This window comes from Palaemon carinicauda, chromosome 17 (genome assembly GCF_036898095.1).
Source record: "Palaemon carinicauda isolate YSFRI2023 chromosome 17, ASM3689809v2, whole genome shotgun sequence".
Taxonomy (NCBI): domain Eukaryota; kingdom Metazoa; phylum Arthropoda; class Malacostraca; order Decapoda; family Palaemonidae; genus Palaemon; species Palaemon carinicauda.
In genome coordinates, this window is record NC_090741.1 from 47,921,854 (window position 1) to 47,946,853 (window position 25,000).

General features: G+C 41.6%; 3 protein-coding genes and 1 long non-coding RNA gene across 4 annotated transcripts in view; 3 read left to right on the forward strand and 1 right to left on the reverse strand.

The window, feature by feature from the left end:
• LOC137656730 (uncharacterized) overlaps positions 1-458 on the reverse strand; it is an 88,560-nt gene extending 88,102 nt beyond the window's left edge. The window contains exon 1 of the long non-coding RNA XR_011047007.1: positions 353-458. This is a non-coding gene — a long non-coding RNA (uncharacterized lncRNA). The remainder of the gene's footprint in view (positions 1-352) is intronic.
• Positions 459-3,126: 2,668 nt separating this feature from the next.
• Positions 3,127-21,796, forward strand: LOC137656723 (zinc finger protein ZFP2-like). The gene is made up of 2 exons (XM_068390960.1): positions 3,127-3,263; positions 18,629-21,796. The coding sequence occupies exon 2, from the start codon at positions 19,738-19,740 to the stop codon at positions 21,571-21,573; it is 1,836 nt and encodes a 611-aa protein (XP_068247061.1). The 5' UTR covers positions 3,127-3,263; positions 18,629-19,737; the 3' UTR covers positions 21,574-21,796.
• Positions 6,702-7,886, forward strand: LOC137656343 (tigger transposable element-derived protein 1-like). The gene has a single exon (XM_068390514.1). It carries the CDS (start codon positions 6,702-6,704, stop codon positions 7,884-7,886), a length of 1,185 nt encoding a protein of 394 aa, XP_068246615.1.
• A 258-nt stretch (positions 21,797-22,054) lies between the features above and the next one.
• The window catches only part of MCPH1 (Microcephalin), a 137,548-nt gene continuing 134,602 nt past the window's right edge, over positions 22,055-25,000 (forward strand). The window contains exon 1 of the mRNA XM_068390959.1: positions 22,055-22,255. The gene's annotated coding sequence lies outside the window, so the exon portion shown is untranslated. The remainder of the gene's footprint in view (positions 22,256-25,000) is intronic.

Genomic DNA, 25,000 nt, shown 5'->3' on the forward strand with positions numbered 1-25,000 from the left:
TTAAGCTAGCCTAGGTTTGGTTAGGTTAGGTAAGGCTACCTAGTATTCTTTAGGGTCTTTGGGTAACTGTCAGGTTAGGTTATTTCTTATATAACCAAGTTCTTGTTGGGCATCAGGGGCATTATATGAAACGACAGCATGTATGCTATATGGTCCTAAGGTAATCCAATAGAAATGAAAATAAAGGCAATGTCTACTGTCCACTACATGTGGCCTCATTGTGTTCCTTTAAAGGAACATTCAGATTTTGGGTTCACTACTCTTTAGCATGTACCATAAATTGACAGAAAATTTGAGAAATCAAATGAAATAAGAAAGACTGATTTACATATGGTCTCACAGTTGGGCTAACCTATAATTTCCGTAATTTTTCGTGTTATCCTGCAGCTTGTAAACACATGTAGGAGTAAATATAACTGAAAATGGAAATGGTTGTCACAACTTCTGATACAATTCTATGATCAAAGAAGGGGGGTGTTTTCATTAAATGATTTTAATTAATGCAGTGATAACAATTTCATTCTAAACTCGCCAAAGAATTCATAAATCAATATTTATTAACAAATGATAAAAGTTTAAAATTCGTAGCATTTAGTGTTTATATCTTAAACCTTTAAAATTCAGTTATGAAATATATTGACAAAGTTTTGACATAAATCACATCACTGTTGGTCGTTTAAGTGATCAGCAAAGAAAAAAGAAAAAAATAAGGGATAAAATTTTTTGGATATATATGTATATATATATATATATATATATATATATATATATATATATATATATATATATATATATACATATATATATATGTATATATATATATGTATATATATATATATATATATATATATATATATATATATATATATATATATATATATATATATATATATATATTATCTAAATGGTTGAGTGGGAACTTAGTCCGGGAAAGTCTCCCAGATGTTTATTATAAAAGTAGATCCTTAGTGATGCGGGTGAAGGTGCAGTTTTGCTGCAGACTGGTGATTATTTACTTTGCCCGGTTTCTAAATCTTTTTAGGTAAACTGAAGCGAGTGATGATTTACTTTGCCTGGTTTCTAAATCTATTAAGGTAAACTGAAGCGAGTGATGATTTACTAAGCTTGGTTTCTAAATCTTTTAAGGTAAACTGAAGCGAGTGATGATATACTTAGCATGGTTTCTGAATCTATTAAGGTAAACTGAGGCGAGTGATGATTTACTTAGTCTGGTTTCTAAATATGATTTAAACTGAAGCGAGAGATGATTTACTTCGCCTGGTTTAAAAATCTTTTAAGGTAAACTGAAGCGAGTGATGATTTACTTCACCTGGTTTCTAAATCTTTTAAGGTAAACTGAAGCGAGTGATGATTTACTTCGCCTGGTTTCTAAATCTATTAAGGTAAACTGAAGCGAGAGATGATTTACTTTGCCTGGTTTCTCAATCTTTTAAGGTAAACTGAAGCGAGAGATGATATACTTCGCCTGATTTCTAAATCTTTTAAGGTAAACTGAAGCGAGAGATGATTTACTTCGCCTGGTTTCTCAATCTTTTAAGGTAAACTGAAGCGAGAGATGATATACTTCGCCTGATTTCTAAATCTTTTAAGGTAAACTGAAGCGAGAGATGATATACTTCGCCTGATTTCTAAATCTTTTAAGGTAAACTGAAGCGAGAGATGATATACTTCGCCTGATTTCTAAATCTTTTAAGGTAAACTGAAGCCTCCTCAGAGTTCCAAGAGTATAGTGGGGGAGAAGGTTTGGCTCTCAATGTTCTTGAAAAAATGTGATTTATGTATTTAATGTCTAATAAATCTTATTATATGGAGTTTTTCTGACTAATCCATGGTCTTGTGTATATAAAATTTAAAACTAATTAAAGGCTAACTGTGGCCTGCAGCAGTACAAAATTGGGATATTGCATAAAGAAATATAACCTCATTGCAGATGTGCATTAATGTAGCATTTTGTCTGTATATTAAGTAGTGTATAAAAATTCGTGAATCACATAATTTATCACTTGGAGCCATGATTTTCTGTCTTCTATTAAGGGGAGAGATATTATGAAATCTTGTCTTTTTGTTCCCCATTATGCCTTTTCATGATATTTGCATATGACCCAGGAAATAAGAAAATGTGGAAATATGAGAAAAAGTAGGAAAAATGGCATTGGAAGCGAAAAAGAGTGTATATGAAAGAGTAGTAGTACCAACAATATTTACTAATGTGGAGACCTGGGGTGAAATAAGAGATATAGAGATATGAAAGATCTGGAAAACCTTCAATATAGGATGAGGAATATGTAAGAACAACCTACAAGCACTCCATGTTGGGGCATATTTACAGAAACAGGATATGGCCGGTGTCCTGCAGAATAGAATATAGAAAATTAATGCCCTTCCATAACATAAGAAACTCGGATATAAAAGACAAGTAAGAGAGAAAGTTGAGGATCAGTTGAGCCATTATGGAAAGTGCTGGAGTGAGAGTATAGAAGAAATCTGTTGTAAATATGGGATGAAAGTTGAAGAAATAAGAAGTTGTGGGGGGGGGCATTGAAAAATGAAATAAAGAAAAAATATGCAAAAAATAGAAGAAACTATTGAAGAAAAGTATTGAAAAAACTAAGATTTAAAGAAGGAAATGGCCCACAAGCTTATATCAGAGAAATGAATCTGGATGAGGCATCTCTTGTAGTGAAGAAAAGATTATATATGCTCAATTTAAAAGCAATTTTCAGCGAAATATGCTGATAATTTGTGTGACATGTACAAAGATGAAGATACTAATTAACATTTTTTATGCCCAAAATTATGACAGTTAACGAAACTTAAAAATAAGTGAGGGTACGTTGCAAAATCCTAGGAGGGATCTGGGCGCATTTATAAGTATGGTAATACCTTTGAAATAAGAACTTAAAAAGTCCAACCTGACCTCAATAGGTTGCCAAAAACTGATAATAGCTAGGAGTTATCCTATCTGATTTCAAGATAGAATGGGATAAAAGTAAAGATTGAGAATTTCATTAGAAATTTATTTAGGGTACAGGTAAAATAAGCATTAATTACAATAAGAAGAGTAAGTTAAGAAGCTTTGCACATATCCACAGAGTGATAGAGTGCCCGCAAACTTCTTTGGCGGAGTCAAATTTAAACCCCATCATTGTCTTTTTTTCTGTGTCATCGAAATTACCATTTTACGATTAATTGTTATACAAACAAATATTCACCAATCTGATGCAGTTTCCTTTTATTCCAAGGTAAGAGGACTAATTCTGATATATTTTAGGGCTTATTCTAATATATGTTAGGAATAACCAGTGGCTATCGGAGGCCAGGTTAACTAGCTCAGACCTACTTAAAAGGGTAAATTTGTATTGTATTACAGGGTGTAGATGTATATATATTTCTGAAACTATTCATTTGCGACGGGAACGAGTGTTATTTTCGAAGAGAGCGTAATTTGTTTATAAGATAAAGTAGTTGATTTCCTAGGTTACATTGCCCTGTAATACACTACAATGAAACCGAACAATTTACGAACAGTAACCATCTGAACGCGTGAGGAACGGTTCGTCTCTGCTGACTTAACTATTATAGCCTTGTACAGAATCAGTAGGAGCCTTCGTATAACTTCGGGAAGTTCCTCCCGGGTGCATTAAAAATTGACACAAACTAATGTAAACTTCCCTCCTTAACCTAACCTACAAGCCGTGTCCTTGACTGCTTACCTAACGGGGGGAGGGGGGCGCTAATGCCCCCCCTTACACTGCCGTTGTGACGGTCTGAACGATCCCCCGGTCTCAGGATTCTCCTTGATAATCTGCGCATGCGCGAACATTACCGTTTTCCAGTGCATACGAGGTTGATGTTTTATTTTCCTGTAATGTTAGCGTGCGCAGCTCAACATTACCGCTTGCCAGTACATACGAGCTTGATGTTTTATTTTCATGCGAGCGAAGCGAGCTAATGGCGGAAAAGAACCATTATACAATGTTAAGGAGAATTCTGAGACCGGGGGATCGTTCAGACCGTCACACCGTCATCATACGTACAGGTGGTGGAGCCTTTGTATACCATCGGCCAGATCCTCACAAGTTCATTGAAGATGGACATCAACTAACCTAAACTTTCCCCCCTAACCTAACCTACTAGCCGTGTCCTTACCTACTTATCTAATGGGGGCTAACGCCCCCCTGCGACCCCCCTTACTCTGCCTTATTCTAAGACATAATGATACTTACAGGTGGCCGCTATCATACATACACCCCCAGGTGGATGCTATCTTACGTACACCCTGATTAGTATCCCATAGTCAATTGTTTTCAGAGCAACATTACAATCCAACTGATGGTTGTATTTAGTTGGCTGGGACAGACATAAACTTCCTTATTACTTGTCGAGTAAATTCTATTTGTGGGGTAAATGCTGCTTTATCTTTAAAATACAAAATTATGAAGTTGGTTTGGTAAATTTGTATTGTATTACAGGGTGTTACATTGCCCTGTAATACACTACAATAAAACTGTTGGTTTTACGATTTACGAAATATGTTTACCTTGACAGGAGTAAGGCTAGTTTGGAAGCAAAAACAGTAAAATTATAGTTATGGACGGAACAATATTTTGAACTAAAAATAGTTCTTCCTGTAGTAAATGATGGGCTTTCAGTGAATTTGACCTTCATTTCAACAGCAAATATACCAAAAATCTGTTAGACTATCTAAGAACAGGGATATATTTCAGAAATCTAATAGTCTTTGCTCCAACGTGTGGTCACTTTGCTCGCGAAGACAAACATCAAGCTTTTATGTACTGGTAATTGGTACATGCTGAGCTGCGCCATTAACCCGATTGATTATTGTTTTTTAGATAATTAAGTCTTCATTTGCAGTGAAAATAAGGGTCTTTTTCGAAGAAAACAGATGTTTTTCTTGAGGAAATACCTGTTTTTAGTAGAATAAGCATTTTCGTCCGTAGCTATGATAAAACCATAAGATCAAGGGTTGTGACATATTCTTAGGGTAAGGTAGGGATATGGCAGTCTAGTGGGTGTATTTTTGAGATACCCGATATCTTCCATCTATAGACAACCCCTAAACTGTTCAAGGGGACTTGTTTAGTGATAGCTGATACTGCTTATTCTACAGGCAACCCCTATACTGACAGGGGTAGCTGTATTATATGATACCCGATAGCCCACTATCTTCAGACAATTCCTATACTGGCCCAGGACAGTTTGTTTGAATGCCCCACATGCATTTCAAGGTAAAAATGAAGTCACTCGGAAATGATGAACAACAGCGTAACTTTAACGGCTTACTTCAACAAGCAAGGAGGCTCAGTTGCCCTGGCCCAGATACCAATTGATTATACAGGTGCACATCAGAGCAGTTTGCCATGCATTGGAGTTAACAGCGAGGTACACTCTATGGAGGAGAAATGTCCCAGCTAATCAGCTCGGTTGTCAGGGCCAAGTTGTGGGGACAGAGGTGTCCCTGAATTCTTGCAGTGTGGAAAGGCTTTTCATGCTCTGTGGATCACGTGTGATTGACCTGCTTTCCACCTAGCTAAAATTGATGCTCACAATTTCCTGTTCATTTCTAGACCCCAAGGATACGTTTCACCACCCATGGGATGGTCAGGACTGTAACTAGATGCTTTTATGTCTCCAGTTAAGGTGCATTCACTCTTTTTATAGTTTAGAATGGACTTTTACTGAAAATGCATGAAAGCATTAAGTTGTATAGGGTAAAATGGAGTACAGCCTACTACTCAGGCATATAACTGGGAGTAGTAAGTTGAGACTGATATGGTTATGTAAGGAAATGTTCAAGCCCTTGTATAATGGCCTTTTGTTTCGTTTAGCAAGATGCTGTAATAAAACCGTGAATGCTTTCCCGTAATTGGCGTAATTTAAAATTCATAATGTTTCATTGTGTTTTCTTTCAAGTTTATTTCTATATCAGGAAATAGGGAGTCTGGAAATGTCATGACAGAGGCACCAGTTACTGCAGTTGAGGATTCTCTCGTGTCTGCTACCTAACCCAAGCAAATGCTAAGATCTGACTGTACTGTATTATATAGCCAAAGAACTTTCCTTTAGTTAATAGTCAATATTACTTGGCAAGTAAATTTTTAGGAAGGAAATTTAAAGCATTGATTGCAATTAGTGTCATTCTTAATTTTATGTAACCTAACCTAGAATTAATGGCATTTGTAATAAATCTTTTGTTTTCTTTTGTAGGTGTGTAGTATTGTGCACTCGCCTTCATCATATCATCAGAGTACAAGTCAAAGGCCTTTTATTATTGCTGTGCAATACTGTATTTTCAAGTTTGATGATTATGTAGCCATCTAGAATAACGAGGAATCATATGCAGCATGTCTTGAAGATTAGTCGCTCCCCTACTTACGAACATTCGAGTTACGAACAACGGTACATACGAACATGTCTGCGCGTATGTTGAAAAATGTTCGGAAAGAGATGCTGTAAGTTAGATTTTGTATTGCGCGCCTTTTTCCGAGTAGTGCTTCTTTCCGCCGCTAATACCGACGCTTGGCGCTGTGAGATCTCACCCAGCATCCATCTTCCTCTGCCCAGTTTGTTGCAGTGCGTAAGTGTGTGAACGTATCTCCAGTGCGCAAAGAACTTTTTTAATTTTTATCATTAAATATCTCGTGCATCCATTATTCAATATGGTTGGTGAAAAGCGAAAGGCTTCTAGTGAGAGTGGTAGTGCAAAGAAGAGGCAAGCCATTTCATTTGAAACGAAAGTGGCAATAATAAAGAAGCTTGATACGGGTGAGAAAATGGTGAGCGTTGCACGGGCATACAACTTGAATCGTTCGACCGTCGGTACCATTTATAAACAGAAAGATCGTATAATGGAACACGTGAAAGGTGCAGTGCCGATGCAATCTACAATTATTAGCAAAAAAAGAGGGAAAATCATAGAAGAGATGGAGAAACTTCTCACCATTTGGCTCGAGGATCAGCAGCAGCGGCGTATTCCTCTGAGCCTTATGCTCATTCAGGAGAAGGCCAAATCTATCTTTGAGGATGTCAAGGCTAAGGCTGGGGAAAGCGCTGCCGAAGAAACGTTTTCTGCCAGCCACGGGTGGTTTTCCCGTTTCAAGAAGAGGGCTAATCTCCACCATGTGTCCGTGTCCGGAGAGGCAGCATCTGCGGACAAAGAGGCTGCCGAGCGATTCCCCCAAGTGTTAAAAGAGATCATTGAGGAGGGTGGCTATTCGGCTAAGCAGATCTTCAATGTCGACGAAACGGGTCTTTTTTGGAAGAAAATGCCAGAGAAGACCTACATTAGCCGTGAGGAGAAGACGATGTCCGGATATAAAGCGGCTAAAGACCGCCTAACCTTAATGCTTGGGGCGAATGCTGAAGGGAGCTACAAGCTAAAGCCGCTGCTAGTTTACCGGGCAGCTAACCCTCGAGCCCTGAAGAACGTGACAAAAAGCTCTCTCCCCGTTATATGGATGTCAAACATGAAGGAAGAAACGCCTGTCCCCATGAAGAAATTCGAGACGAAACTCTTGGCTGAGGGGTTTTCTCCCATAGATAAAGCCATCGCACTCTTCGAGCAGCAAGACCCAAATATTGAACGTTGCACAAAGGTTGCAAATCAATTGAATGATGCCATACAGTGCTACCGCATCATTTATGATGAAAAAAAGAAGAAAACTCTGCAATCGTCGTTAGATCGCTTCTTTCGGCCAGTTTCTAGTAAATCCTCCAAGGAAGATACTCATCAACCCTCATCTTCTTCTCCTCGACCCTCAACTTCTTCCTACATTGAAGTTACGGAGGAGGAAGTAACTTTTGAAGCCCATTCCAGCGACGACGAAGACCCTCTCATGATATAAAATCCTCCTCTTCCTCCTCCTCCTCCTCCTCCTCCATCATCTCCTTAAGCATCGAGTACATCTTCCAAAAGCAAGTTAAACTTCATTTTATTTATCTTATTACATACATGTACATACTGTGTGTGTGTGTGTGTCTCTCTCTCTCTCTCTCTCTCTCTCTCTCTCTCTCTCTCTCTCTCTCTCTCTCTCTCTCTAACATACGTAGTAGTGTACAGTACTGTACGTATTCTCTCCATTTTATTAAATGTTTTTTTCAGTACAAACCAATACAGGTTATTTATACAAGCCTTAAACATACTTATATAAACCTTCAATATACAGTACTTATATAGGCCTTAAACGTAAATTAGAATACAAAATATAGCACTGAAGCAACTTACGAACGAATTCACCTTACGAACAATCGTTCGGAACGTACTGTAACTCGTTCGTAAGTTGGGGAGCGTCTTATAATGATTTCTGTGGTGAGTATATTGAAATTAATCATTAATACAAAGATAAGTACTGTGTATTTATACTTTTAAGGGGAATCTGACAGAGCTGATTGTTTTATAGAAAAGTTGCATAAGTTTTTTAAACAGACTATTGGGATGTAAAATGTCTGGAGTGCAGTTGTTGTTGTTGTTGTTTTTTTTTTTTTATGTAAAATGTCTGGAGTGCAGTTGCTGTTGTTGTTGTTGTTATTGTTGTTGTTATTGTCGTTGTTGTTGTTTTTTTTCTTTTTTTTTTTCTTTTTTTGTTTTTTTTTGGATGTAAAATGTCTGTTGTTGTGTTGTTGTTGTTGTTGTTGGTTTTTTTTCTTTTTTTTTTTTTTTTTTTTTACACAAAGTAAAGGTATCAAAGAAGTATAACTAAGTGCAAGGTAACTGACTGCCACTTAGGATGCATAACCTGTCTTTTTGTCTGCTTATAAGAACTTCCACGAGACAGGAATTATATGTTACAATACTGGAGTTCTTTATAAGCGTATCAACAAACATTCACTACGAGAATACATTTCATTATTCGGAGGAGAAGATTTACTTGCCCAAATTTGAAGTCTTGTATGGATAAATATTTCAGCATCAATGACTACACTAGTCACCGTTATTTGACTGCATTGTTAACCCTTTTACCCCCAGGCTATTTGGAAATTTCCAACCCTTAACCCCCAAGGGGTTAATTTTTGTCCCAGCACATTTTGCAGTATATTTTTTTTAAATTGCTCTAACCGCCTTAATTTTTGTCATAGAGAGGTCAGGTTGGTCTCATTCTCTTGGATAATGCCTGAATTTTCTCTAAAAATTATCAAAAATATGAAAAAAAAAAATTTATAGCATTTTTTTGCAAGGACGTACCGGTACGTCCATGGGGGTAAAGGGATGGCTTTTGTGAAACGTACCAGTACGTCCTTTGGGGGTAAAAGGGTTAATACTGTAGTACTGCATCTCCACTGCTACTTGTCTTTGCCATGGCTGCTTCCATTGGAAGTTTTAGGAATTACCCTTTCCTATTTTGATCTACGGTTGATGTATTAGACCTCTTGCATGGTAATGGCAATGAATGTGATTAAAGTGATGAATGCCAATTCTTCTTGTAATTATGATCAATGTAAATGTTCATGATGTTATAAAGTGTACAGTATTGATGCTTTGTGGCTCCTATAAGCTTTGATTCTCATTATTTTTGTGCGTGCATTTTTTGTGTAAATTGATCTCTATCCCAGTGAAAGAAGTTCAGTTACTGAAGGAAGAGATCTAAGAGGACTTTATAAGTGTCTTCCATGAATAACATTCTTTCTGTGACTCCTACTTTTACCTCTAGGACTAACCTTGAATGTTCTTGTCTGGCCTGGTCTGAGGGGGGACTGGAAAGGTTGCAAAGTGATTGACCTGCCAGTCATACCTTGGATAAGACGGTAGATGGTGTTATGGGCAAGTCGTCTACAAACGTTAATACTTTTCCTGTTCCTGTCTCTCTTTCTGCTACAGTAGGAAGGTTCAGTGGGTTTTCCTCTCTGAGGACACTGGACTATGCTCTGCCCTTTTGAGCCCCTTTTCAGGCTCAATAGGAAGAATGGTAATGGGAAGAAGAAAAGGGACTGTCTCTTTCTCCAGGTGTCACTAGTAGCAGAATGCATGCCTGCTAAAGTAACAAGGGAGCAACACAATACCCAGCCATTGGTAGAAAGTGTCTTGCAGAATGGCTACTTACTTCTTTTCTAGGACTATCAGCTTCTTGGTATGCACAGAACTGATATTTTCCTGTCGTACCCATTGTGACTACAGAAATCTCTGGCCCTGTTGGTAGGGATGAAAACTATACTGCAAAGAAGGTGCTGGAAGTAGTGGATGACTTTTCTTCAAGCGAAAGGGTGGAGGCCAGTCATAGATGTCTCTCTACTAAACCGGCTTGTTCGACAGATCACATTCAAGATGGAAATGGTGCAGTCCAGATTGTCTTCCATCAGAGAGAGAAACTTTATGCTTTTGGAGGATTTGAAGTATATTTATTTCCAGACAGCTGTCCAATAGTCCTCACGAGAATAACAGTTGTTCCGTAACTGGAATACAAACCACGCTATTTAATAGGGGCAGTACTTTCGGGGTAGCTGAAATGACAAGCCATTAATTTTTAACGAGGGTTAACTACCCATACCGCCAGCTAGCGGGGGTAGGGTAGGGTAGCTTGCTACCCCCCCCCCCCACACACACACACACATGGGATTGAGCTCACTTTGCTTTTGGTTCGGATGGTAACGGATGTTGCCGCTCTTCATCCTCGCCGAATATTGGCAGCCATTAATGACTTTTGCTTTTTCTTTTTCTCTTAGTGTGTTTGGGAAGTTTACTTCTGTGACCATACACACATGCCCTGGACTCTCCAGCCGCCCTTGTGGGATGAGTTTGTCGGCGGTGGAGACTGATCCTCACACCCTTTGTCCTGTATGCGGAGGTCAACGGTGTGATAGCATAAATATGGGTAATGAGTGTAGGGAGTGGTCTTCCTCCCAGTGGGAGAGGTTTGGGTGACGGCGGAAGAAGTCCAAGCCGGATTTGTTCCATAACTTTAATACAAACCAAGCTATTTAATAGGGGTATTACTTTTGGCGTAGCTGAAATGACGAGCCATTAATTTTTAATGAGGGTTAACTACCCATACCGCTAGTTAGCGGGGGTAGGAGAGGGTTGCTACTGCCCCCCCCTCACACACCTGTGATTGAGCTCGCTTTTGCTTTCGGCTCGGATGGTGAACGGACATTGTCGCTCTTCATCCTCGCCGAATATTGGCAGCCATCAATGACTTTTGCTTTTTCTTTTTTTTCTTAGTGTTTATGTGTGAAGTTGACTTTTGCGACTATGCGCACCTGCCATGGACTCTCCGGCCGCCCTTGTGGGACATTTAAGTCGGCGGTTGAGATTGGTACTCACACCCTTTGTCCTTTATGCAGAGGTTAACGGTGTGATAGAGTAAATAAGTGTAATGAGTGTGGGGAGTGATCTTCCTCCCAGTGGGAGAGGTTTGCGCGACGGCGGAAGAAGAAGTCCAAGCAGGATGTTTCTCCTTCGAAGGTTTCTTTGAAGGAAGAATAACCCAAGGCGTCTTCTTCCGTCTCTACGACCCTCCTCCGAAGCTCCTACTCGTTCGATCTCTTACGAGAGACCGTCGAGTAGTAGCGTAGATAAGTTAATATGGGCCAACCCTGGTTCTCGAGAGATGATGTTACTTCCCCTAGCGAAGCAGCCCCACCTCTCCCCTTGGGTGAGGCCTTGTCACTAGCTCCCCTTTTTACAGATTTGGTCTTCCTTGGGGCTTACGGTCCCGCCCTCCAAGGAAGCTTTGCTACAGTTTATCCGTCTGGGTGCTTCTGTTAAGCAATCATCGTTGCCGTCAGAGGTAGATCCCCTGACCCTTGTTGACGTTATTGTGTCAGTGGTGTCTCATGCGGTATCATCCAGCTCCTCTGCCACTCCAGACTCTACAGTGGTTGCTGCCGAGTTAGTTGCCCCCGTTCCTGAATATCCTTTGAGGGGGAAACTAAGTTTGTCTGTCTCTACTGCAAGTGTTTCTCCCCCTCGGGGGAGTTCACTTATAGAGACTCCTCTTCGAAGGACTGCTGTGGGGCACGGTCAGATTGCTGATCCAATGGCCCCCAGAGGGCGCATTCGTCGGAAAGCACGCCTTCCACTTCGCCTTAGAGGTCTCCCTTCACCAGCGGTGAAGAGGCGTCTCTTAGGTTCATCATCGTCGCAGCCGTCCCCTGCAGAGGAGCCTCTGCTGCAGTCACCTGACCTTCGTCCATCGATCGTCACTACTCCTGCAACTAGTCCTGTGACTTCGGTCCTGGACCTCTCTGCTGATCGTTCGTGATCCTCTTCGGTGGATGCTCGCCCTTACAAAGGGCACTTTGACCATTCATCCTCCAGACCTGCCGACCTGCCATCACCGTTCCTGTCACCGGTAAAGCCTATTGTAGCTCTACCAAAGTGCACAGCTGCGTGGCATCGCCCTGTAGCTAGCCAACCTACACAACTTCAGCGCTCACCAGCAGCTCGTCAGCACTCTACAGCGCTTCGGTGCGCCCCTTTACCTGCTCGCCCTCATAGAAGGCAGCAAGATCATGCGCCTGCGCGCCAACGTTCTCCTGCACGTCAGCGCTCTCCTGCACGCCCACGTGCCCACATTCACCTGCGCTCGCACGCCCAGGGTCGCCCACGCGCCAGCATACCGCAGCGCACTTGCGCTCTCCTGCGCGCCTACGATCTCCTGCGCGTCAGTGCTCTCCTGCGCATCAGCAATCTTTTGCACACCTGCGCATCAGCAATCTTTTGCACACCTGCGCATCAGCAATCTTTTGCACACCTGCGCTTACACGTCGCCCACAATCTCCTATGCGCCAGCGCCCACTAGTAGGCCAATACTCTCCTGTGTGCCAATTATCTCCCGCGCGCCAGCCTGCGCGCCAATTCTCTACTGCACACCAGCGCACTTCCGCACGTCCGTACTCACCTGCGCGCCATGATTCTCCTGCGCACGAACACTCTATAGGTGAGACAGCAGGTACAATGCAGCTCTCACCTGCGCGCCAAATCTCTCCTGCGCGCACGCACAGAGACGTGCACATGTGCCCACGCACCAGCTTTCACCTGCGCACGCACGCCAATATTCTCCCGCGCATGCGCGCCAACAAGCAGGGGCGCAGGATCTACACCCGGTCACCATCTCCTCTTTCCCCTTCCCGCAAACGCATTCCAGCGCACCCTGCGGGAGAAGGGAAACGGGCACAAGCAGAGGGGTTCAGGATCCCTAAACTGCCTTCTAAGGCGGACCCACCTATTACAGTGACTCCTCGTAGGGAAACTTTGGTCCCTTTCCCTTCAGGGGTCTGTCTGACAGTGCATCAATCATTCAGCAGCCTTGGTTCAGTGCCTAAGTCAGAGCTGTAACACAGGCATTCAAGCCCGTCTTGTCCAACCGCTCATCAGAGCAACCTATAGCTCTGGACTCAAGACACAGAACCATGGCTTCCTGTACCCCCTTGAAGAGGAAAAGAGGAGTTTCCGACGCGGTCATTTCTCCGAGGGTGAAGCTGACTCTGTGCAGACCATCAAGGCTAGTCCCTCCAGTATCTCCCCAGGGATACTCTCCCTCCCTGTCGGATGAAGACCATCCTTCACCAAGGGAATCGTGCGAGGAGAGAGACTCTTCCATCGCACCATTGGAGGAAACCTCCCTTCACGCGGAGAGTTCCCCTCAATCTGAGACCAGGAGGGACATGACACTCAGGCCGTTGATGTTGGAGTCTTACCTCCTTCCTCGGAAGGAGTCCAAAGACTCCAATACTCTGCCAGCCACTCAGGAATGTCCGTGACTCACCCCAAGAAGAGCTTTTGGGGATAGAAGGAGACTTCGCTGCGAGTCCAACATCAGGAGGAGACCAACAAGAATCAGAACATGCATTCTGGCAGGTTCTGACTCTAATGAGGGTCCTCAATGGGTTTTCTGACCCAGAGATACTCCCTCGGGATGGCAAAGACACGGTCTTAGACCGCGTCTTCGGCACTCAGAAACTCTCAAAGACCAGTGCAGCCTTGCCCTGGTCTCAAGGGTTGAAATGTACCAGGGACAGGATCACCCAACAGCTCTCCGAGTTTGCCTCCTCCAACCGAGCTGGCTCTACGAACAAGCTCCTCCTACCTCCTCGCGTACAGCAAAGGAGGTACTTTGAGATCCTGGAGGAACCCAGTTCAGCTCTTCTACTTCACCATTCACTGGAAGAGCTAACCAGGGGAGTCCCTCTTGAGAGACTCTCCAGCCGGCAGGTCTCGTTCTCGGCGGCCGAAGTCCTTGACCAGGAAAAGGTCACTAAGTATGCGATGCAATTTACTTTGTGGCTGAACATCTGGTTAGGGACCTTAGGTATCCTGATAAGATCCGAGGATTTTTCCAAGGTACGTTCCAGGAAGGCAATGGAGACCTTTTTACTCTCAGGCACTTGCACGATCGAGTTTCTTGCCCACCAAGTTTTCAACTTGTGGGCAAACACTATCTTGAAACATCGAGATGCAGTGTCTGAGAGGTTCCACCAACAGGTCCCAAGCGTCAAGATAAATAGGCTCAGACGTTCCTCCCTGGAGGGGCCCCATCTGTTTGAGCCTAAGGACGAGGAACTTGCTGCTGAGAGGTGGAGGAAGTCTTATCGAGACTCCCTCTTCCATAGGGCTTTAATAACCAAGCCCTATAAACCTCCAGCACCTCAGCAGTCCGGTCCAAACAAGACCTTGACAACGAAACCAGCGGCGAAGACAGTGGTGTCTAATAAGCCCTTTCCTCGTCAAGGACAGGAAAGGCAAAAAGTCCTCCAGGGGAGGAAAGAATCCTAGATGGAGCGGCCGAGGCCACAAATGCTAGGATATGCACTCCCCCTGCGTTTCCACCAGTGGAGGGATGCCTACAAAGTTGCTCAGACAGGTGGAAGCAACTCTTGGCCGATTCCTGGACAATCTCCGTGATCCGCCTAGGGTATCCCGTTCACAACATCTCTACCTCCCCTGATCAGGAATCCAATGTCAATAGACTCCCTTGCAATGGGATCGGCAAGGGGGCAGGCCCTTCGGGCAGAAGTCCAGACCCTGTTGAAGAAGGGCGCTCTCCAAGAGGTCCCCGACGGGTCCCCAGGCTTCTTCAGTCGACTTTTTCTTGTAAGAAAGGCGTCTGGAGGCTGGAGACCAGTCATCGACCTCTCAGCCCTTAATAAGTTTGCCAAACAAACTCCGTTCAGCATGAAGACGGCAGACATGGTCAGACTAGCAGTAAGACCTCAGAACTTCATGTGTACACTGGACCTAAAGGACGCGTACTTCGAGATCCCAGTCCATCTATCGTCAAGGAAGTACTTAAGATTCAGCCTAGACAACAGAAAGTACCAGTTTAAGGTGCTGTGCTTTGGTCTTTCCACAGCACCCCAAGTTTTCACCAGAGTGTTTGCCCTATTGTCATCTTGGGCACACAGGATTGGCCTCCGTCTCCTCCGTTATCTGGAGGACCAGCTAATCCTAGCAGACTCGGTGTCAACCTGTCTTCAACACTGAGACAAACTTCTGAGACTGCCAGGATCTGGGGATCATGGTAAATCTCGAAGTCTTCTCTGCTTCCTACACAGAGACTGGTATACTTAGGCATGATCATAGACACCAATCTCCACAAAGCCTTCCCATCAGATGACAGGATAACAAGGCTGAGAAAGGTCGCAAGACCGTTTCTTAGACGAAAAGAACTTCCAGCCCAAACATGGTTACGTCTCCTCGGTCACCTTTCATCACTGGCCCATCTAGTTTCCAATGGTCGCCTCAGGATAAGATCCCTCCTGTGGCAACTCAAGTCCCGGTGAAATCAGACTCGCGATTCCCCGGACATCTGGATCCCCCTGGGATCAGCGGAACTGACAGACCTCCAGTGGTGGGTGACAGACGAGAACTTACAAAACGGAGTGGACCTTCTCGTCCTCCCCCCGGATTTGATGCTGTTCTCAGACGCTTCAAAAAAGGTGGTGGTGGGGGTGGGGGCACGTGCTGCACCACACGACCTCAGGCCTCTGGTCAGATTCAGAAGAGAACTTCCTAGAGATGAAGGCCGTCTTTCTGGCCCTTCGACAGTTCCAACAGTTCCTGGTGGGCCACTCAGTGGTGGTGATGAGCGACAACACCATAGTAGTTGTTTACATCAACAAACAAGGAGGTACTTTTATGCAGGAGCAATCCCATCTAGCAGTAGAGATACTGAGATGGGCCGAAATCCACTCGATACCACCATCGGCATGCTTCATTCTGGGCAAAAGAAATGTGCTCGCTGACAACCTGAGCAGAGCATCTCAGATAGTGAGTACCGAGTGGTCTTTGGATCATCTAGTAGCCAACAAAGTCCTGACTTTGTGGGGTTCTCCGACTTTGGACCTCTTCGCAACGGCCCTGAACTTCAGGCTCCTGCTGTATTGTTCCCCAGTCCCAGACTCCAAGGCTCTCTGGCAAGATGTTTTCCAACAACGGTGGGACAACATCGACGTTTACGCCTTTCCCTCGTTCTGTCTGATGAGGAGGGTACTCCACAAGACCAGAATATCGGTCAATCTATCAATGACTCTCATAGCTCCGCTATGGCATCACGCAGAATGGTTTCCGGACCTTCTGCATTTAAGGTTTGTATAGTTAGGAAGAATACAAATTGTCTATGAATTTGTCATATTGTAAGGCAAAGTATTGAATGAAACCTATATTTAAGCTCATTAAAGATAGGTGGAGAGTGCGATTTGGACTCCCCTCTGCTTTTGAAAGACTGAGTGAGGACATTAAAAAAAGCAGATCTAGTAATCAGTCCATGTAAAGAATCTGCCTTGAAGTTGTGGAACTCCTATGCACCACGAGTAGAATTTGTCGTTATGTCGGATACTTGGAAATCTCATCATGTTTACTAATCAGAGTATCTCAAGTTTAGGCTGATTTATATGTATTTGTGATATAAAATGAATATTACTTGAAAAGTGAAGAAAAAATGTTTGTGGTTTCTCTGTACAGTTCTGACAACAAGGGAAACACGAGGGGGCATGACATAGAGATATCAAGCTTGTAATCTGATGTTGTTCCAACACGGAAACTTACCACAAACTACTTTCTTAGGAGTACCTGGAATCTCCTTTCATCCGACCAGAGTTTTGTGTAGTTTACCCTACTTCCTTTTTCTGTGAGGGCTAACCTCATAATCTTAGGTTTTAGAATTTTTACTGTGAGGGTTGCTAGGTATATGAGTACAGTGGACACTTTAATGAAAAAAAGTTTCCCGCAAGGCCTTACAATACTGTACTTATTGAGGTTGTATGAGTTCTACAATCATCAAACCATTGGATAATTTTTAGCGTTCAACAACCGCAAGAGAAAGACTTTTGTGGAAATGACTACTTTATGCCCATCAAATGAGGCAATGGCTTTGCTTAATATTTACAGTACAGTGTTCACTTCAATGGAGGATTTTTTGTAGTTTATATTGTTTTCTTTGTGTGACTGACCAAATACTATAACCTGTTCCTAGGGACATTGCACTGTATTCAATAGTGTCCAATGTGTAGGCAGTTTTTTGGGGTTTTTTTTTGGGGGGGGGGTGTTTTCCTATCATTTTTTAAAATAGTTATTGTGGGCCTGAAGTGAAGAGGGATACTGTACTAGTTTTTTTCTTACAATATAAATTTAGTTATGAGAATTGAAATGTTCCTTTATTACTGAGTATTGTAAACCTGGTTATTTGATTAAGTTTTCTTATTAAATCTGTTTTTCAAAACCTTATTAAATCTTTTCCAATACACTTCCTTCCTTACCGAAGATATTCCCTGTCCCAGCCTGAAGCTTTTTTGTAATATAATTTTTTATTCCTAATGTTTGTAGCATTCAAATAAATTGAAATATAGCTTCCCCTATTTATATTAGACTCCATGCATAATAAGTGAGACAGCATACCTCTAGAATAGTATTAAGCAACTATAGTTCTAGCTGGGTTCCCTTGCCCAGTATAAAAAGACTGCGATTGGCTGGGATACTTTGCCTGAGAGCATTAGTGATAGGAATGGACGAAGGAAGCTGGTGTAGTCCCTTTCCATCACGTTGCCTTAGTGTGTTAATTATCTGGGTGACAGCCTTCCAAGGTCTTTATTGTTTTAGATAAAATTTCCTTAGGGGATGGTTTCCCATTTAACCTTTTATTCATAAGTACAATTCCGGCAAATATTGCTATCAGTAATTGTACGTACTTCAAGAGTTAGTGAAATATTTGCGTGTAGGAAATCATAAGTACCTTAAATCTGATGAATTTTTAGGTACTCATAATATTTTGATTATATCCCCAATATTTGAAGCTTCATCTGTGGTGGATAATGTGGGAGGGTGGGCTGTGGCACCCTAGCAGTACCAGCTGATCTCGGTTGAGTCCCTTGTTAGGCTGGGAGGAACGTAGAGAGTAGAGGTCCCCTTTTTGTTTTTGTTTCATTTGTTGATGTCGGCTACCCCCCAAAATTGGGGGAAGTGCCTTGGTATATGTATATATGTATGTATTATAAGTATAACATAATCAAAATGCTTTATTAGTACTTGGTTTTTATTAGGTGTATCACTTGTTACACCTGAATTTAAAAGGATTGTTTTATAAAGGACTAGAAACTTGTACATTTTGCTAATCTTACAAAACTCTATTCCTAATTCTGTATCATTTTGTTATTTCAGAACTTCTCTTCCAAGGGAAGTCGTCTGACTCATCAAGAATATGGGTATAACTGGACCTTCAATTTTTTTTTTTTTTGTAATGGGCAAGTCCAAAACAGAAGGATGACCTGGAGAGCGCGAGTAGTAGGTGTCGGTAGGGTAGCCCAACTGTACTCTCTAGGGCCTGTCACGGCCCTCCCCTTTGATGAAGGGATTATCTAAATGGAAGGCAGCCTGTGAATAGTGGTTTACACACGCCCTTATTAGATATACGACACCAACAAGGTGCTCGCGCGAGGGTTGTAACCTCTGCATTCCATGCTTTTATCTTTCTCTAGTATATTCGGAAGATTTATATTAGAAAAGAAGGACTTTTCACCGGCCGTCACAGGTCTCTCCCCAGAAATAGATTTTTCCTTCGTCAAAATCCCTTTATTGTTTAGTTCAAAAGTAACTTAGGATGGGTTACTAAATTGACGAAAACATTGATTCATTGTATCAGAATCTGAATACTTTCCCAAATGAGATTCAGTCCAGGTTATGATGCTTATTGAAAATAGAATTTATTGTTCGACTTTCTTTGTTATGTATATGTTAGATGGATTCATTCTCAGTCAGTGCTGGTAAAATGTTTATTACATCTAGGTTTTTTTCATGCTGTTAAATGAAGTAGATTTACCTGTCAGTTGTCTTTAGCATTATGTTCTGATTGAGAGGAAAGTGTACAATTTAAATATTTTTTATATGATTCTGTTTTTTTATTAGATTGTCTAGATGAATTAAGAATTGCCATCATTTTCTTGAATTTTTTAAGCTAATATATTCTGGAAAAGAACATAAAATTTGTGAGTGAGATTGTTTTAGAAAAGTTAAAAGTGGCTGTTTTTCTCTCAGTAGAAATGTTTTAAACTAATAGATTTTCATTTGGAACAAAACATTAAAATTGAGGCTCTCTTATGTCAGAAAATTAGAACTGTTTAAGAGAAAACAAACTAGTTGATGTTGCAAAAGTTATTAATCTTTTGACTGATGGTATTCCAGGGTACAAACTACAGCAATGAAATTGCCTGATTTAGTAGTGCCTAGAAATTTGTGCAAAGACTGCAACATCTGAGGAAAAAAAGGCAAAAATGAATTTGGAACTTCCCTCAGAATTCCACGTGAAATGTGAAACTGATGATGCAACATCAGTTACATCTGTTGACGTGAAATGTGAAACTGATGACGCAACATCGGTCACACCTGTTGACGTGAAATGTGAAACTGATGATGCAACGTCAGTCACATCTGTTGACGTGAAATGTGAAACTGATGACGCAACGTCAGTCACATCTGTTGACGTGAAATGTGAAACTGATGACGCAACGTCAGTCACATCTGTTGACGTGAAATGTGAAACTGATGATGCTACATCGGTCACATCTGTTGATCATGTGGGAGATTTTATTGGCAGTGATTTTAAAATGGAAAATGACTTATCAGTTTCTCCAGTCAGTCATGAAGATGAGGGTTTGGTAGAGGATGGTGCTGAGGCTGAAGATCCCTTATCAGTTTCTCCAGTCCGTTGTGAAGAGAAGGAAGGGATAGGTTGTAATGAGGCCATTAATGGTGTACTTGGGCCTTCAGATCCAATGGTGATATTTAAGACAAAGCCAGAAATATATGAGAGCAGTGAAGAGTCAGAAATAGGTGAGGATAATGAAGAAGGAGAGGAAGTGAAATATTCAAGCATAATGGATTCAGCTAATAGAAACAGTCTAGAGAATTGTGGGATGATTTCAATAAAAGAAGAGCAGACAGTGAGTAGTGGAAGTGAAAAATCATTTGGTCAGGAAGAACTCAAGACAGTTGTAAAAATTCGCACTGGAAAGAATTCGCTGAAGTGTGTAACTTGCGGAAAAAAATTTGGTAAGAAATCTCACTTGAAAGTCCATATTTTAGGTCATACCGGAGAAAAACTGTTTAGGTGTAATGAATGTGGCAAAGGGTTTTCTGAGAAACATAGGCTCACAAAGCACTTGAGAATTCACACAGGGGAGAAGCCTTTTAAAGGCAAATTGTGCGGGAAAGCATTTTCCCAGGAAAGTTACGTCGACAAACATGTAAAAACTCACTCTGGTGAGAAGCCCTATATGTGCAGCGAATGTGGAAAGGTCTTTTCTGTGAAAAGAAATCTTGAAAATCATATGAGGATTCACACTGGAGTGAAACCATATGAGTGTGAGAGGGCATATATTAAGAAAAGCAATCTTGTAAGCCACATGCATACCCACACTGACGAGAAACCGTTTAGCTGTAGTGAATGCGGAAAAGAATTTGCCCAAAAATTCAATCTTGAGTGCCATGTAAAAATTCACACTGGAGTGAAACTACTCAAGTGCAGTGAATGTCCAAGATCATATTTAAGTAAAAGTGGTCTCAGATATCACAAGAAGATGCATAATGGAGAGCGAGAAACCCCATTGTGTCTTTGCAGTCGGTGTGGCAAAGCATTTTATCAGATGATTGATCTCAGAAGACATATGGCTACCCACACTGGAGACAAACCATTCAGCTGTACTATTTGCGGTAAAGGATTTTCAGTGGGAAGTTATCTTGCGAAGCATTTGAAGATACACACGGGAGAGAAGCCCTATAGCTGCACTGAATGCGGCAAAGCCTATTCTCAGAAATGGGACCTCACTCTTCATATGAACAGTCATACCGGAGAAAAACGCTTCAAGTGCATTGAGTGCGGAAAGGCTTATTCGAATAAGAGTTGTTATCAAAGTCACATGATTATTCACACTGGGGAAGAGCCATTTAGATGTGGCGAATGCGGGAAGGGATTTTATCCAAAAAGTAGACTCGTAAGACACATGAAGACTCATACCGGAGAGAAACCGTACAAATGCGGCGAATGCGCGAAAGCATACGTCAATAAAAAAAACCTCCAGAAACATATGATGAGTCACACTGGAAAATAGCCGTTACAGAGATTGTTGGAAAACAGTTTTTATAAAAAGTTCTTTTGTTAATAATTTGATTAATTACAACCGAGAGGATTAATTCAGGTGCACTGAATGTGGAAAAGGCCCTGCTTGATCTAAAGCTACCTCATTGCTTGTTTCAGCCAATTATACTGCTCTTGGTCGGCTGTATTTGGCCAAGCATATTTGCTTCAATAAAAACAATATGCCGTTGGTTTGTATATTTGGAATAAAAATTTTTAAAAATATTTTATGATTTTGTAAAATCTACCATATGAGTTTAGTGTTAATTATTTTCTATTCAGAAATCAATACAATCTGGAAAACTTATTTATCGTTACACTTAATAACACATGAAATCCGTTTACATCCATTTTGCATTTGTGATTTCTATGAGATTATCTTTGTGAATGAAAAAGAATACATATGTATTTAAAAGTACAGTAGATGAGTTTGGTAGAAATGAATTTATAAACTGTACTATGTTGCAGGAGGAAGAGAAGGAAATTGAATGGTTCCAGAGATGATGTAATTTTCTTCTGTTAGTTAAGGATACAACTTATTTAATCCACTAATGCTGTTGCTGGATTCAAGAAATAATCACTTTATAAAAGACTGCTTATAATAGATAAAGTTCCACCAGCACAGTGTCTGAAAGATGTCCCTGCACCATTGGAAGGTAATGACAAATAGAACTTGTTTAGTAGATTCCTATATTGTTTTGTGTCTTAGTGGTTCATTTCACATTCGGTTTGGTTACTATTGCCCCACCATATGTGGGATCACAGGCTGTAATGTTCTTTTTGTGAATTGGGTAACATTTAGAGAAAGACATCTTCAATTCCACAAAATTTAAAATTTTTTCCATATTTCATGACTCAAAACCATGCTGAATTATCTGTTTTTTCCCATCTTTGGGCAGTGTCCCTAATTACTATCAATTTGGAAATTCTTCGGAAAAAAAAAAAAAAACCGAATCAGCTTAAAAACAAAACCAAGGATATACAACCAGTTATACTGATAGAACTCCCTTTTGCGAGAAGAAGAGTTTCCCACTTTCTCTGATGTTATAATCAACTTCACTTGACATAGGTTAATTTAACTTTTTTTCCATATCATTTCTTGACTCAAAACCATGCTGAATTATCTGTTTTTTCCTGTCTTTGGGCAGTGTCCCTAATTACTATCAATTTATCATTACTACTGTACTTGTGGGTTTCGTGGTGATCCCTGGTCAAGATTCTCTGTAAAATAATCAGTCATAAGGATATCTTCTACAGACTTGAAAGATAAATTGTTAGCGAGTAGTTAATTGATATTACTAGAACTATGTTATCTGAATCTTACATACATACATACATATACCAAAGGCACTTCCCCCAATTTTGGGGGGTAGCCAACATCAACAAGAAACAAAAACAAAAAAAGGGGACCTCTACTCTCTACGTTCCTCCAGCCTAACCAGGGACTCAGCCGAGTTCAGCTGGTACTGCTAGGGTGCCACAGCCCAACCTCCCACATTTCCACCACAGATGAAGCTTCATACTGCTGAGTCCCCTACTGCTGCTACCTCCGCGGTCATCTAAGGCACCGGAGGAAGCAGCAGGGCCTACCGGAACTGCGTCACAATCGCTCGCCATTCATTCCTATTTCTAGCACGCTCTCTTGCCTCTCTCACATCTATCCTCCTATCACCCAGAGCTTTCTTCACACCATCCATCCACCCAAACCTTGGCCTTCCTCTTGTACTTCTCCCATCAACTCTTGCATTCATCACCTTCTTTAGCAGACAGCCATTTTCCATTCTCTCAACATGGCCAAACCACCTCAACACATTCATATCCACTCTAGCCGCTAACTCATTTCTTACACCCGTTCTCTCCCTCACCACTTCGTTCCTAACCCTATCAACTCGAGATACACCAGCCATACTCCTCAGACACTTCATCTCAAACACATTCAATTTCTGTCTCTCCATCACTTTCATTCCCCACAACTCCGATCCATACATCACAGTTGGTACAATCACTTTCTCATATAGAACTCTCTTTACATTCATGCCCAACCCTCTATTTTTTACTACTCCCTTAACTGCCCCCAACACTTTGCAACCTTCATTGACTCTCTGACGTACATCTGCTTCCACTCCACCATTTGCTGCAACAACAGACCCCAAGTACTTAAACTGATCCACCTCCTCAAGTAACTCTCCATTCAACATGACATTCAACCTTGCACCACCTTCACTTCTCGTACATCTCATAACCTTACTCTTACCCACATTAACTCTCAACTTCCTTCTCTCACACACCCTTCCAAATTCTGTCACTAGTCGGTCAAGCTTCTCTTCTGTGTCTGCTACCAGTACCGTATCATCCGCAAACAACAACTGATTTACCTCCCATTCATGATCATTCTCGCCTACCAGTTTTAATCCTCGTCCAAGCACTCGAGCATTCACCTCTCTCACCACTCCATCAACATACAAGTTAAACAACCACGGCGACATCACACATCCCTGTCTCAGCCCCACTCTTACCGGAAACCAATCGCTCACTTCATTTCCTATTCTAACACATGCTTTACTACCTTTGTAGAAACTTTTCACTGCTTGCAACAACCTTCCACCAACTCCATATAACCTCATCACATTCCACATTGCTTCCCTATCAACTCTATCATATGCTTTCTCCAGATCCATAAACGCAACATACACCTCCTTACCTTTTGCTAAATATTTCTCGCATATCTGCCTAACTGTAAAAATCTGATTCATACAACCCCTACCTCTTCTAAAACCACCCTGTACTTCCAAGATTGCATTTTCTGTTTTATCCTTAATCCTATTAATCAGTACTCTACCATACACTTTTCCAACTACACTCAACAAACTAATACCTCTTGAATTACAACACTCATGCACATCTCCCTTACCCTTATATAGTGGTACAATACATGCACAGACCCAATCTACTGGTACCATTGACAACACAAAACACACATTAAACAATCTCACCAACCATTCAAGTACAGTCACACCCCCTTCCTTCAACATCTCAGCTTTCACACCATCCATACCAGATGCTTTTCCTACTCTCGTTTCATCTAGTGCTCTCCTCACTTCCTCTATTGTAATCTCTCTCTCATTCTCATCTCCCATCACTGGCACCTCAACACCTGGAACAGCAATTATATCTGCCTCCCTATCATCCTCAACATTCAGCAAACTTTCAAAATATTCCGCCCACCTTTTCCTTGCCTCCTCTCCTTTTAACAACCTTCCATTTCCATCTTTCACTGTCTCTTCAATTCTTGCGCCGGCCTTCCTTACTCTCTTCACTTCTTTCCAAAACTTCTTCTTATTCTCTTCATATGACTGACCCAGTCCCTGACCCCACCTCAGGTCAGCTGCCCTCTTTGCCTC